Raw genomic sequence first — 16,754 nt, forward strand, 5'->3', positions numbered from 1 at the left:
GGGTTTAATATTTTTCCTAGAACTTTTTTTTTTTTTTTTTTTTTTTTTTTTTTTTTTTTTTTTTTTTTTTGGAAAAAAAAAAAAAAAAAAAAAAAAAAGAAAAAAAGAGCAAGGTCACAAGTTTTATCAAAGCCCAATGACTCACCAGATATTACTCCAATGGTGTTAGATATCATAAACTGAATTCATGCATTAATTGCACTAAAGAAGCAGTGATTGTCTTAGGCAGGGTAAAGATCACCACTTTATAATTGGAGAACCAATTTAGACACTTTCAGCAAGGGGAAAGCTGAGTAAAAGCAGCTATCTTTTAATGTCTCTCTTTGGGATACCTGTTGCTGCTGTTGAGCCAAATGAGGTAGCAATGGAGACCAGGTGTTTTCATGAACTGGAATATTAACCATCTCTTGACACACTAAGCAAAATCTCAGACACTCAGCCCACAAAAGTTCACATTAAAATGTCCAAACCTGTCATATTATACTCGAGCAGAGAATCACACTAAAGACCTTTCTTACAAAAATTCCTAATACTTTTGGTTTTAATCATCCAAGGCTGAAAGTCTCTGTCCCTACCCAATTTTGCCCTAACATAATCTCACATCAAGTTTTACACAAAAAAATCAAAAATATGTATATGTCAAATTTTAAAATCCTAGGATTCTTATAAATCGTTTTAACTAAAAAGTCTAGGATAACATACCTTCTTCACAGCTATTTATTTGTCTATAGTTCTTATATGCTATGCCTATATGTTGTATCTCCACATTCAGATTGCCAACAAGAAAAGGAGAGAGCTCAGACAACCACCATTCACAGTTAAAAGTAAAAGTGTAGAATGAAATGAACAATTCAATTAAATTATATTAAACTTATTGTAGGACGGCACATGGAAGTATACTAAGACATGAAGAAATATTTAGTGTTCTTTGCAATATGCATTTATGAATGAAATTACTCAGATTCCACCTATGAAACCTTTGCAAAAAAACCACTAAATCACATTATTGTTTTCTAGCCTGTGGATGCAGGACTTGCATACCTGTTCTTTAACTGAAGCTAGAATGGCAGAGGTTGTCTCAGTTTCAGAGCCATCGCCATTGGATGTGTTCAGCACAGGACTAAGGGAACTTGTCTTGTCAGAAGACGAGGGCTGGTCTGGAACAGGCATAGTTTCTGCAGTTTATGGAAAAACAAAACAATGATTTTGGTATTAGAAACTTGACACATATCAGAAATCATATGCATATAAGAATAATAACACCAATTTAAGCAAAAAATTGTAGAACACGTTTCTGTTCTGTAATATAGAATTAATATATCACTTATCTAAATCTAGTTCTAAATCAATTATAAAACAAAATATTAAATGATCTCCCAGTCTTACTCCAAAATATACACCGCAGTACATTTGGAGAGGATTCAAATAATTTACAGCTGTGATTTTTGTATAGCATTCCAGCAGCAGCATCCAACATGAAATTACAATATCATGAAAGTAATGAATCATGAAATGCTTTGCAAACAGAAAACCAACAAAGGACACATGAGAGAAATATAAAGCATCCAGTGTTGACTTTCTAATGTGCGTGATTATTTAATATGTATTATATTTTAAGTCTAGGTAACTAACTTCACCTTTCTTCTAGTCTAGAAGGTCATCTTGACAACATTTTATCAAAGTATTTTTCAGAAAAAAAGCACACTAGTTGTTAAGCCATTTTTTTTAGAGCTGTTAAAAAACCCCAAAGATTCTTATCACTTTCACAAATTTCTAGTATTCTTTTTTAGAGAGGAAAATGGTGGTGGTGACTCTGGAAAGATTTTTCTTTCTGAAGGCTAAGCTATAGTCTAGCATCTCTGTTTAAATGTCACAACAGGCACATCTCTGCAGGCAAGTTGTGCCACATTCCCAAAGTAAAGGAGCAGAGAGGCCGCTTGCATGGTTATGCGCAGGCAAGTTCGGCTGAGACCACGTTCATGTGGGAGCTGGCCAGAATTTTTCGGTGGAAGAGAACTGGTCCCCAGGCTGCCAGCTGGAAGGCTCTCCTAAAGAGCAGCGGGGAGATGCAGAGGGATGTCATCAGAGGGGTCACGTGCACTGCACTCGCCATCCACATCAATGGCAAAGCTCCTGCCTTGGCTCTACTCTGCTTTTCAAAGCCCATGTTTTTCTAAAATAGAGCTTTTTATGGAAGAAACAAGAAGTTTTAAAAGAGTGGGAAAGGGTAGCTGGTAAAAGCAAATATAAAATTCAATACACAGAGCAAGCATCCTCGCACCAATTCACTATGGATATTAGGGCTCTAAAAGGGTAGATGACATTCTATAAAGCTTTGGCTCCGAAGCTGCTGTGCTGCCCAAGAACACAAGAACACTCATTCTGCCCAGCTGGGTAGCTTTTTCCGAAAGCTTCCTGAAGCTCAGGGCACCGGCATACATACGCAAGACAAAAACATGAAAATACAGATTATTCACAAAAAAAGAGTCAGTTATTTCTCATACGAGAAGTCTCCCTAAATCTCAGGCTAGATTAGTTTATATATTGAAGCATGAGATTATATATTATTCTGATTAAAGAAGCTACATATTTTCATACAGCTCACTTTTTGTAAGCAAATCACTGAAAACAGTAAATAATGAATCTCTGGCTCTGGTAATGTCCTTGTTCCAGATACGTATGCTATTTGAAGTTAATCTTTAAAAACTCAGATGATATACCTGTCTCCTTCTATCACAAGTACAAGTATACTGCAGAGAAGTTCTATGTGATTCCAATACATAAATCTAAAAGGACTTATGAATTCCACTTTCTTATTTTGTGAAATAAAGGAACCAGCTTCTATTATAACAAGTTACCCAGTCTGTGGCATACAATTAAAGTTGCCTCTCTTATCCTATAAAGTACCACAGAAAAGACATGTACACACATACATATACATGCTTATTCTATTATCTTACTTTCAATCTAGTTATTTTCTTCTTTGACTAAATTATCAATTGCACTATCATAGTAGAAAGCAAAGCCATTTTCTTGGTATTGCAATTTACCTGAAAAAACCACAAATGGCTTAATCATTCATTTTGTAGAGCTGTATTTGCAGAAAACAGCGGAGCACAACCCTCCTTGCTATCAACCCCATAGCCTGTAAAGCCCACCCGAAAATTGTGTACAGGAACAAAAGAGACCACCTGATTTGGGAACGTGAGTAAAGACAGTGATGGGAAATGGTCCCACCACCATTGCAGGCACTCACCTTGGGTGGTGGGGAGCCATGCTTCCCAGTAGGGGTGGCTCACCAGGGAGACACATGGAAGCACAAGCGCATGAGGTGCAACAAACTGCCTCCCCAAGACTGTGCCGGGTTGGGAAGAAACACCAGAGCTGTGAATGAGATGCCTGCCAAACAGTTTCAGACACACTGGCCGACAGCAGCTCCCCTGCTGCGGGATTGCCTCCTTCAGTTGGGAAGATGCTTTCTGGAAAAAGCTCCTTTTGCCTGCTCCACTCAGCCTCCTGCTCCTCCAGCCCTGTCTCACCCCCGGCAAGGAGATCCTGCTCAGTAGGCCTTTCCATAAACACTAGCCGCAGGAGGTAAAACCCAGCAAACTAAAACAGACTAAGAGTCAAGTACTTGCTCCCATGTCTGCAAGTAACTGTCATTTGAGGCCCATTTAAATTTTCCTCTTCACTTGAAAATGAAGAGGACTTACCTGCTCCCCCCATCCCCAGGCCCCTACCACAACACACCATTACTCGGCCTGACTGGGAAGACACAAACACCACCTCAAAGGCCTCTGGCTGCAATCAAGGAGACCCTCATTTCCCTCTTGCACATCTCTGTATTGGGTAAAAATGCCAGGGTTTTGGTAGGTGCGTGTTTGGGGACAGGGGGTGCTGCGGGGCTGACCTCGGTCGGAGGACCTCACACATCACCTCACCAAAGGGAACAACTTCACATGTAGCGAGGGGATGGGACACTGGGATGGGACACCGGGATGGGACACCGGGATGGGTCACACACAAAATCACAGAATGGCAGGGGTTGGAAGGGACCTTCAGAGATCATCTAGTCCCACCCCTCTGCCAAAGCAGGTTCACCTAGAGCAGGTTGCACAGGATTGTGTCCAGGCGTGTTTTGAGTATCTCCAGAGAAGGAGACTCACATCTCTGGGCAGCCTGTTCCAGTGCTCTGTCACCCTAAAAATAAGAAGTTTTTCCTCATGTTCAGATGGAATTTCCTGTGTTCCAGCTTGGGTCTGTTGCCCCTTGTGCCTGTCTGGTTTTGTTCCATGGTCCTGTCTAAGAGCAAATCCAAGTGAGGCCCACTGAGGCATGGTGGGTTTCTGTTGCTGCTAGAAGGAAGATGGGTGAGAAATGAGACTGCCCGAGTTTCTGAAAAAAAAATAACAGCTACACAAAATGCTTGCCATAGCACAAAAAACCCCAAACAACTCCTCCAAAATATCTAAAGTGTTTTTGAGAGGGACAGCAAGGCCGCATGGCCAATGGGGAAGCTGCTCAGTGACCAAAGAGACACTACTGAGAAGACAACACCAGTTTCTTTGTGTTGAAAGCAGTTAGGCCCCTTCAATACAGGCAGCAACTGCCTCATACTATTCTGAACTTGTTTTGGGACTATATTCAACTTCTGTTAATTTGCTTTAGTAATCTACAATTTTGCACGTATCAGTTTACACAGAAAAAAATTAATACCTGATTACAAAATTAATTGCTGCAATAACCTGTACTTGCTTCAAATAGGCTCAAAATCTGGACAGAACAGTAGCTAATATTTGACAACCAATGCATGATTCCAGTATGTTGGTTTTTTTTAAAATATAGATATTAAAAGAGGAAAAGAAAAAAAAAAAAAAAAAGAAAAAAAAAGAGAGAAAAAAAGGCACACTACATGTCCTCTGCATCTAGAAACAGAGAAATCAGAAGAAATGCCACTGGCATTAAAATTAATGTTTTGTGAATCTATTAAAATTCTGGATAGCGAATGTAATTTCTAACATCTATCTCATTAGTTCAGTTTATTACTTCAGTTGTTTGCTGGAAAACGATTGCAGCCAGTTGCACTTAGCTGGTATCATTGAATCTACAGCATGATGTTATCCAGCTGAGCTGTTACCATTACATATTTTAACATTTTTTTATTACACAAATACAGAAAGGAAACACAGAATGAGTTTTCAAAGGCAACAGAGAAGCCACTGTACGGAAGGTAGTTATATTTTAAAAAGTATACACAAATCAGCAACAATGTTTCAACAGTAAACACCAACGTAGCAAATGCCTGCACTTGCCCTACTCCGCCTGCTCAGAGTAGGTACACCTTTTAATTTAGCCTGGTCGTCAGTATAAGAAACTGCACATTCTCAGGTTTTGAAAGGACTTAAAACTGCCAGTACTGTAGAATTACAGAAAATAAGGGTGAAACAGGCCTCCAAGACCCTTAACTACTACCAAATTTCTAGATAAGGCAGATTTCTTTTTTTTTCCTAAGTCATTCTGAATCCTTAACAGTTCTGAATCCTTAACAGTTCAGGGCTCCACTGCCCTTACCAGTAGAAAATTTGCTTTAGTGTTTAATATAATACACTTAAGCTCAGTGTTTCCTGTACTATCCAGCATGAACACAAAAAAAATTATTCCATCAGACGTCTTCAAAAAAGCATTTCCCCACATGATGATGACCACTGTTCCTTCTCCTCTGGCTTCTCTTCTCTAGAAAAGTTACCCCAACTCTTTACATTTTTCCCTCATAAAATAAGATGGCTGATAGCTTAGCACTAAAAGCAAAAGGAAAATTAGAGCAAGTAGGAGAAGAAAAATAAAAATTAAGCATCTTAACAGAGTAAACACAGTGCTGAGTAACTACAAAACAAAAGTAAATAGGCTGCATTTAATTTCCACCAGAGCAACACTATTTCCTATTGGTACCACAAAAATACAAATGAGATTCTATAAGTCAGAGCATATACACACTCCTGAGAGAATCAAATTAAAATCTTAGACGATCATAGATAGATGAACAGGAAAACTACTACCAGCCTTTTGGGAACATACTGAGAAGATAGACATAAATAATTCATGGATTCCTGTACTCCACAGAGCAGGAAAAAGACTATCTGGAGTTTGACCCTTTTTGTTGCTGTTGTTGTTGTCTCTCTAAGAGCATCCTGAAAAATGTACCTTACTTTAATAAAAAAAATAAATATCAACCCTATAAATCCAAACAAAACCATCCCCTCCCCACATACCACATGCAGATAGCCAGGGTGGCCCCTGTGAGGAGTGCTCCAATAGCCCCACTGCTGGTTTTGACTTTAACAAGAAAAGTAGGCGGCAGAAATGGCTTGGGCTATTGGGTTTGAGTTGGGTTTTCTTTTTTTTGTCTTGTGACAACATGGATTCCTGGACAGACAGATACAATCTACAGTTGTGTGTACTCGACAACTAAAATCTACAGCTGACACATCTCAAGAGCCAATGAAACCCATACAGAACATCATCAGGTTAAAATCCCCATAAAGTCACTATTAAGTACACTGGTGGAAGTATTTAAAAAAAATTGATTGGAGAAAATAGGAAACAGAAAAACTATATAGCTATGGAAAACCCGTATGATAAACATCATAAAAGTAAAGCCAAAGCATGTAATTGAATTCCAAATTATTCCCTAGAATACCAATGTGCAAACACTGCTCAGTAACTGAATCAAAAGAAATTCAACAGCTTAACACGGGTACACTGGTTACTTTATCTCCCCATCAAAGTAACTTCAGCAACACTTATTTATTCTTTGCTATCTACTGACTGTAGTTTCATAATCCATAACTGACTGCCAGGCAGGTTAAAAATCACTTTTGTCATGTAATCACTTGGAAATCTGACCTGAGTCCTACTAGAAGCATTACTCCTAAGATAAACAGGACAGAGAGGGTCAGTGGGTTGGTTCTTGAAGATAAGTGAAAAACAAGCTACTTCTGAGACAGTTAAACCCCACTTCTCTCTGAACTCAAGCTATATCTTTTCCATTTCAAATACAGACATTTGTACCTCCTCTTGATGAAAAGGCACATATTTCCACTCCAGCACAAAAAGTATATTGGATTAATACTTACAAAAGCCCTCAAACTATCGCTATGCAAAATTCACAGCATTCCAATGAAAATGCTGTTTCTAAACACACGCTTTCGCAATGCGTGGAACTTCATGTTGAAGTTGTAAGACTCAGAGAGACTGACCATCAGTAAAAACAAGACTGCATTGTTTTCATTTTCCTAGCTAAGGAGTTAAAAAACAGCACAGAAAAAAGAAACAAACAAACAAAAATACAAAGGATAGATTATTTCAACATGGTTTTTTTTAAAGAGCTGAAATAGAAATACCACACAGTCAAAGTAATTGTACTTTTTCAAATGATTTTATGATTTTCACTGTTAAATTTTATTTATGGTATCAGCTCGTAAAACTCAAGGGGGGGGAAGGAAGAGGAAAAGGACCTCTTTATTAATGCTACCTTCTACAAAAACTAAAAAACTAAGAGGTTTCACTAACTTTTAAATGCTTGCTGAAACTAAGCACTCAATACAGATTTCAAAATGATTTTTTAATTTCTCCTGTATTTCTTTTGGAGATCTGTAACTTTGCTTTTTCCAGCGAGTTCTTGGAACTCTTCTGTGACACGGGGCTTGAGCTATTATCCCTTTCTTGGTGCCATGAATTTCAATTCAAATGTTAATGGATGACATGGTTTATATATTTAATTCCTTTCTTACAGATGCATTATGGACATCTGAGCAATGTGTAACAAAAATGGACAGACATTTTTATTACTAGATTCCACAAATGTCTACCGATAGTAGTAACAACCAATAGTAGTAACATGACACTCAAAACTGGGAAATAATTCTGTGACTCCTGGGATGACAGTGGATGCTAGATGGCAGACATCCTTCCTTGTAGCAGGATTTCATGCCTTCTTTGAGGTAATACAACCAATTTAGCTAGTCCCAAGGTCAAATTGTAAAAGTCTGTTCAGGCTGAACTCAGACACAGAGGTACATACACAATACACAGAGGTACATTCTACACTGTACATAAAACCTTGGGTAAAAAAAAAATATTTATGATTTATAAATGCACATGAAAATGGTCATATCAGATGCTGTGACTTCACTTGAAAGCTTAATTTTGCACACACACTTTTATATAGATTTTAATCACATTGAGCATGGATTTACTGAGTAGGGAACTAATGAGGTGTAGCCATGAAGACCTATCTGGTAAAAGCAGTTGCATAGTTCACCAATGTCACGTTGCCCCTCTTTCTCAGACAAGGTGGCTGCATCTACCTTCCAATGACCTTATTCTCCTTTTGCTCCACATCAGAAATACTATGCTTCATTTACTGTATCCATGTACAACACTGAAAAAAAAAACAACAAACAATGCTAGAACTGAAAAAGCAGCACCGGCAACTGTAAACTAAGTTGGAAAAGGAATGAAATGCTCAAACTGCACCATTTCAATAGGTTCTTTTATAACCTATGCTTAAAGAAAATAGGGAATACTGCTTAAAGGGGCAGACTTTCATTTTTAAATATTAAATTGATATTCCTTTAAAAGTCACTTTGCTAATGCAGTTTGCATAGTTTAATGTTACGTCACCCTTTCATGGGTAAAAACTGTGGATAGGTTAAAAAAAAAAAAATAGAACAAAAAAAAAACCCAGCTCCACAATGTTTGGAAATCTATGGTAAGAGCCAACTTATCCACTATGCTGGCAACTGCATCAAAACAGTGGAATCAGAAAATCCAAATAGTTTCTTTAATTAAAAAGATACTGCAGTAAGGAATATGTGCTCCCCAGTGGGTTTTCTCTGCACAATGAACCATTAATCAGTGAGAGCATTCATTATAAAAGTGTAAGTCATGCTGTCTTACTGCACAGCAATCAAACTTGGCTTGTTGCTGAGCTGATCTGGAGAACCATGAATGACACTGAAGTAGTCTTGGATAAAATGATCACTTAAAATGATCCAATATGCAATTATGCATCTAGAAATACTTTTTCCTTCCTTTCCTCTACCTTAGATATGCTGTATAGAGATTACAGTATGACTACCATTTAATAATACACATTTCTATCATTCCCATTAAAGTTGCTCTCACTTTTTTGCTATTGTTTCAAAATTATGGGATTTACTGTAAAATGAAAATACTTGAATACTTTTTTTTCAACCTGAAACTGCATGTTTATGGCTACACTTAAGTTTACTGTCTATAATTTCAGGAACTCATATCAAGATTTCAGAAGCAAGGACCAATGCTGATCCTGTTTCTAGCTGTTTTTAACTGAAAAATAAATACATAAAATACTCTAATTTTCTTCAAAATTGTATTTGCATGATTGCTATAAGGAACCTCTTATTTCTCCCTGCATATATGAACAACATATATGAACAGTTGTTATTTGAAAACATACATTTGTGAAGAGCTCCAACACACTGGCTTCTAACAACTGTGGTAAGCAGGAAAGAAGAAATAGATTTGGTACTGTATCTATGAACATGCAAACCACCAGCTTTCATGGCATTCACCAAGTCATTCTGATAAGCTAAGAATTCAGTGATTGTAAGTTAGGAGCCACCGCAACATAGAATACCATAGCCTTGGCAGATCTTGTAAATTATTACCTATATCACAAGTCATAATTGGTGCAGGTAGGGGAAAAAAATACCCAAAGTAATAATTTTCATTATTACATATTGTAAGGTCAATTCAAACAGTACCATATAAAATGTGACTATTAGACTAGCCAAGATGTTTATAGTAGATTTCTGGAACAAAATCCCAACTGGAAGAAGTCGAAATTGGCACTGCTTGAGAATGTAGACATGCAAGGAAACAGCATCAGCAGAAAGATGACCTATTGCATTCCTTCAGTAACGTCAAACTATGGAGGTGATTGAGACAGCACTGGCTCAAGGCAGCAGGACACATGTCTACTAATGTTGCATTAAACATTTCTGCCATGCAGCTGAATCCTTCAGCTGTGCAACAGTGAAACAAGGTAGGAAGTCTGTAAAGGTGATACCTCCCTTCTCCTGCACACATAACCTTTGTAACTGTAGATTTCCTTTACTGTCAGTTTGATACAATTTGTAGCTATGTAAGTATTCTTAAAAATAGGTTGATAATCTCTTGAGTCACCAGGAAGATAAGAAACCTGCCTAATACCTCAAATAAAAAAAATTCTTCTGATTGCCTAAGTAGTTATCACAACAACCTGAAGCATATATCTCCTATGTTTAAATTACTAGATGGGAAAACAGATTAGTTAAAGGACACATGATATCTTAAAGACCTTTTCAAAAGCTTAAGCTCAATTAGGGGTTAGGGATATGAGGGATCAAGTCAGTCCTCTTCTTATGCTAGCTAACCCATCACAGGGGCTTTCCAAAGAGCAAGGGCTCTGTTTTCTTTCTGGGATTATTCTTTGTCTGTATATCTATCCAGTTTCCTGTTCACTAAGACAGGTGACTTTGTCTCTTTTCTTCTTTTGTTACTTTAACCATACTATTTAGGTATTTAGGGCCTTTAAATGGATAAAAAAGAATCCTCTGGGTTTAAATTTTAGATAACGTAAAAGTCCAGGTTCAGTAAACCATAAAATGTCACTTTTTTTTTTTTCTCCTGCTCTTTGCAAAAGCATGAGAGATGTAAAAGAACCTGTCACAGTAAAGGATAAAGACAACCATATTCTAAAATTTGACTGAAGTTATATCAGTAAACATGTCCCAATACTTTCCTTGACTTATCCTACACAAAAGTCCTACAGATAAATATGTAATACCTAAAATGGAAACCATTAACGTTGGCATACACGTAACTAGTATATATGAAATTTTCCTTTCCCTTGTCTTCCTCAGATGCCTGACTCAAAAAGGCATTTGCTGAAACAATCCAAAGACTACAGTTCAACAGGAAAAAAGTTTATTCTTCAGGGAGTCTCTGCTCATGCCCTGAGCCTGATTAAAACATCTCTATTTCCCTATTCTCCAATGAGGAAGTTAAATGAAGGGTCTTATCCACACAGTAGCCAATATGAGGTCTCTGCAGGCTACATAAAATATTTTCCTACCACTATCTATATTAATCAGTGTCAGAACCCTTGAAGCTGTATGAAACTTAGTCTTGTCTAGAGCTTAAGCCATCTGCCATGCTTCCTGCTAAGTACTGCTTTGCTCACCTAGTATATCACAAAACAAGGCAGTTTTGCTTTTTTCTATAATAGTTAAAATTTCAAGTACTTTGAATTACTATGCAGCCTTCCTCCTTACAATCAAACAAAAAACTTCCTAAAATATTCCCAGTGAATTTAGCAGGATAATTCAGAAGTGCTTACGAGAGAAAAGCTACAGAATCTGACCCAAAGGGCTTTGAAAAAAAAAGGCAAGAGAAAGATGGCCCAATAGTACATCCTTTGCTTTTTTTTTTCCTCTTGAACCTGAGTCAGCACCAATGCTGGGTGCATGAAGATTTAAAGATGAGACCCAAACCACAAAGGCAGAGCTCTGTCTTTTAACTGCCCCCAGCCCCCTTTCTCTATAAATTGTAGCAACTGAATAAGTGATTAAGCACAACAGATAAACAATAATGCTGGCTTAACACATGTTCCTATTTCATTGGTACTGAAACTACCTACCTAATCTGTAAGAATTTACCCTAACCAGCTAGCATTCACCATCTGATAACTGAGCAACCTCCTGAAATTCTTATGAAAATACTTCACAGCTGGAGTCAGCAACACGATGCCAAGGAGAAACCAACATAAAAATTCATACTCCTGCCAATATTTTAGAGATCTCAGCATGAGGATTTACAATAATTGATTTCAGTTTTTCTGAAAAGTCTATTCATAAATCAAGCAAAATTGCTCCATTCATGGAATCCAATAAGAAAATATTGTTTTCTGGTGTTACCGAGGGAACAGGAGTTCTTATTTCAGTGACAATGCCAATATCCTCAAGCATACAGAGCAAAATGCACATCTACAAACAAAAGCCAGAAACACTCCTACAGTGAATTCTTAAAATCTTGTATGACCTAGATACCATAAAAGTAGGTGATTCTAACATAATATGGAGTGTTCCTTCATATTTTTTTTCATTCATTGGTCATTTATTGACTAGGAGTAACTTGAAAATTTAAGTGATGTCATGTTCTGGATCTGGCTGGTATGAAGTTAATTTTATTTATAGAAGCTCGTATGCTGGTGGTTTAGACTTGTGATGAAAACAGTGTTTCAGCAATTGCTAAACAGCGCTTGCACTGCACCAAAGCCTTCTCTGTTTCTCACTCTTCCACCCCAGCAAGATTGGGAGGGAGCACAGCTGGGAGAGCTGACACCAACTCACCAAAGGGATACTCCATACCATATAACCTCATGCTCAACAGTAAAACTGGGGGGCAGTTTCTCCAGAGTAGCTATTGCTTAGGGACTGGCTGGGCATCATTCCGCTGGTGGTGAATGAGTGCTTTTGCATCACTTGTTACTTTTTCTTTGCTTTTTCTTTCACTTACTAAGTTCTCTTTATCTTGACCCAGTTGGGGTTTTTTTTCCTCACTTTTGCCTGTCCAATTCTCCCCACCCCATCCTGCTGTGGAAGGTTAACAAGAAAAAGGGTGGGGACATATCTGCTGGCCAAGGTCAACCCACCACACACCACGACTAAGTAATCCCCCTCACACACCACCTACAGTAATGAGAGGAAAAAAAAAATTGTAGTGCAAGAGATGGGGTCAATGGGAGCAACACCTGAGGACACATGTTCATTACAAAGAACAGAAATAGCACGGCAAAAGCACAGCCATTTGAGTCTGAGGCAAGTAATCCACAAAGGTTCTGTGCCAAAATAGACTGTTTATTACTACTACTTTAAATTTAAATTGCAGGCTGATTCATGCTGACTACTCTTAATGTTTCCCATGGCTCTGAACCCGAAGTAGGATAGACAGTTCTCGTATTGGTGTAATCTTAAGACTAATCTACTTCCTCTCTAATTCCTACAGTTAAGAAGCTTACTTATATATATCATACTGAATTGCACAGATCCTCTTTGCTTCAAGTCTCACTTTTATTAGAGCCAGACAGCAGAATTTATACTTCAAACCCCCATACAGCACCGCATGCAATGTACCCTCAGACACCTCCAGAGACACAAACATTGTCTAGCAGTTAGGGCTGCCCTAGGGAACCAATGCTGGGACTCCTCTCATGACTGTATCCCTTAAATGGAGGCCTAGTAGAAGAACATAATGTTCACTCCATGCTGAAGTAGGAACCTGCTGAGGTAAGCATGTCCTCTCTCTTAATGGTGCATCTCCCCCAGCCAGAGATGAGCATGACAATCAAACATTTCCTTAGTATTTTCCTGAAGAGTCAAGGTGTGTCTGCAGACAGGGTGACTACTGTGCTTTTCTCTCTCCACAGTGATACTGGCAGAGCTGCCTGGTGGACTGGCAGAGTCCTGAGCAGTACTCCTAACGGGAACTGTGCCTGCTCGTCTCCTCACTCCTTTTGATATTGACTTATGAATACAGCCCAAGCCCACAATAAGCACCAAATCCCACATCAGATTCCTGTGTGGTAAAATGAGCTCAGAATCCATCATTTCATAGGTAGATCGTGATGATGTACTCTCCTTCTTCTCCATGAGTGTTTCATTTTACATTTATCCACATGAACTTTTATCATCTGTTATTTCAGGTTTTTGGCTTCATAAACTCTTTACAATATTTTGAGGCCCTAAGGCATCCCCTCAAAGAACGGTTGCAGTATGGCAAGCTCCCTGAATGTACTACACGGCCAAGAAAGATGCAAAAAAAACCCCTTAGTTTTTCTTCACTTTCTGTAGCAGTTAGCATAAGTTATATCTAGATAGGATAGCTGTTAACATAAGCCAGTAAATGTTAACCAGCTCTTTACTGTGGCAAAAGCGGAAGAAATATAGTCAGCCACCTGTCCCAAAGACCAGAATAGCTTTTGTGTGCTGAAGAAAACAGATAGCCAAACTATGCAAACAGCGTGTTGGATCATCATAAAGTGCAAACATGTCCAGAAGTATCTGGAACAAGCAGATTGTGAGCAGCAACAGCAGCAATTCCAATTTGAAAAAAGCACCAACTGAAAGGGCTAATCACCAACACATACTGCCTACTCAGTCCTGCAACTAAGGATACTTAATATTGTGGGAAACCAGAGCACCAAGAAAGGCAAGAACCTCGTGATCTTGCACCAGAATTCCGCACCATCTCATCAACACTCAGAGGACCTGAGAGCACTCAGGGTCCCCATGACCAGGATTGCACACAGCCCAGCTGGAAACCTTGTGTTGACCTACCCGAATTCTTTCCCGGGCTGCACTCTCTTCCCCGTGAGAAAGGGAAGGTGTGTGAGGAAACACTACACTAACCTGCCCAGTTTTAATCCTGGACCGAGTCCTCTTTCCCATGGAACAGATAAGTCACGTGATTCTTAAAACTGCATACATGTGCCATAACAGTGTTTTGATATCCACATCCATTTAGCCTCCCTACTGTCATTTGGTCTTAAATGGCAACAGTCTCTAACTGTCCCTGTTCACTGCTAGCCCCACAGACTCGCTGCAAAGCTTCTTGCTCCAGACATTAGAAAGTTTTCATTAACTTTTTAGGCCTTTTCTTGTTTATTAAGCTTTTTCTAATCTGCTTATTATGTTTTCTCATTTATCCTGCCAAAGTACAAAATCCCTTCTGCTTCTTACATTGGGGCTCGATTCTGCTGGATAGCCACATCGATTTTCTTCTGCTTTCTTGTGGTACCCAGTTGTTCACCACTCCAAGGTCATATAATTTAAGTAATCTCTATGCCTCCTTCAAAGAATTAGTTTTGTTACTGACCGATTTTAGCTTCCTTAAGAAATGTTCTTTCCACATGACCTTCTAGAGTTAAGCTCAGTATGGTAGATACTTTGACTCTGCCAATTTCATCATCAGTGGAAAACTTAGAATACAAGCAAGCTAGTACCTGCATTCCGGATGACAGGTTTTGAACATATATATTTTTAAAACTGAGGAGTTTGTTGCTCCCAATATACTGTTTCTAAAATCATACCTGTACAGCTCTTCACATTTTCTGCACTTGGTAAATAATAAGTCCAGTTTACTTGCCCATTCTCTCATCTAATCAGCAGGTTAATAAAGTCATAGTTGGAGCAGTGGTGAGTGAAGATATTTTAATTAAAGTCTATAAGAAAAATAAATTTTATTCTTATATAAATAAGTTTATATACATTTTCTTTTCCTATAAATAAAGTTTTCTTCTATCATAAGAAAAAAAATACAGTTTTTCGATCAGAAGACACATGAAATGCTCATATGAAAGCAATAGTAAGTATAATACTATGAAGTTCAAGAGAAGACAAAGTAACATGTTATCCACACAGTTCTGCTTTAGGATATATATGGACTTGATACCAATGCCATAGTTTTCTTTGTGTGCATGACTGCTCATAAAACTATAACTCCTAAAATGGTGACAAGAGAAGGCTAACGCATAGCTGAAATCACAAGTTTACAGAAACACAAAGGAGAAAATAAAAAATTCTCAGCTAAGTAAACACAATAAATAAACTTCTGTTACCAAAAAACCAAACCAAAACAAAAAATACACCACTAATATGAGATGGCAAATTTGGAAGGATAAGCCTAGTTTTTCCACAAAATTCAATACAAAATTCAGTAGCATTCCTGACACTTTTTTTGTATCTGAGATGCCAGAAAACTTTAAGAAATTTATAAGCCCTACCTCATTATTTTGAAGTGGGGAAGTATACGGAATGTTACTGTATCAGCCATCTCGGCACTCTCGAGAAAAGAAAACGCTACTATTCCCTTTATACAGAGTGCAGAGGCACAAAGAGGCCAAGTGTCTCACCTAAGATACAATGGAAACGTCAGCTACTAAAGTGCATTAGAAATACAGTGTTAAAAATAGTCACAGCAGAGCAGAAAACTATGTCTGGATTTCAGCCTGCCAGAAAGCAGAAGTCCTTGCATCGATGCATAATTTTTTACACAAATGAAGTTTGCAAGGTTGGATTTAACTGGAATACACTTACATCAGCAATGACACCATTATGAGAATGTGATGACAACTCTTTTCTACATCTGTTTGGTTGAAAACCTATGGCCAGATGTTGTGGAATTAACTGAACAATTTACAGTGAAGTACATAATAAGTTATATGTCTACTTGTATGTCGCGTCTTGTGATACAGAGAGAACAGTCATTTGCATTTTCTTTTCAGTTAATCTGAAAGTTTGGAAATTACTAATCCCTTCACATAGTTATTCAGCTGTACCCAGTGTCCCTATACACAAAACATACCTTCTATTTTTGTTTCTTTCAAGCTAAAAATTATCTGGGAAATAGCTAATTGACAGTAAAGAATAAAAATATGTATGTTTAAGTTGTGTAAACCTGTGATTAGTCTAATAGTTTCAGTCTTCACTCTGTCATACTAAAAGTGTGTCAGTTTACAGTGTTATCTTTATACACATATGTTGAGCACATTCTTAAAATATATTGGATAGGAACACATCACTTGCAAGACTCAAAATAGACTGGCTATATTAAGTCTTTCTTCTTCCTGTTTTCAATACATAAGTTGGATAACCCATTAAATGATAGTAAAA

At 37.9% G+C, this 16,754-nt stretch overlaps 1 protein-coding gene across 1 annotated transcript in view; it reads right to left on the reverse strand.

The window, feature by feature from the left end:
* CTNND2 (catenin delta 2) overlaps positions 1–16,754 on the reverse strand; it is a 672,616-nt gene that overhangs the window by 548,764 nt on the left and 107,098 nt on the right. Inside the window, exon 2 of the mRNA XM_014940766.1 lies at positions 1,042–1,175. Coding sequence (XP_014796252.1) covers positions 1,042–1,175 — 134 coding nt within the window. The remainder of the gene's footprint in view (positions 1–1,041; positions 1,176–16,754) is intronic.

This window comes from Calidris pugnax, unplaced genomic scaffold, assembly GCF_001431845.1.
Source record: "Calidris pugnax isolate Ruff unplaced genomic scaffold, ASM143184v1 scaffold8, whole genome shotgun sequence".
Taxonomy (NCBI): Eukaryota; Metazoa; Chordata; class Aves; order Charadriiformes; family Scolopacidae; genus Calidris; species Calidris pugnax.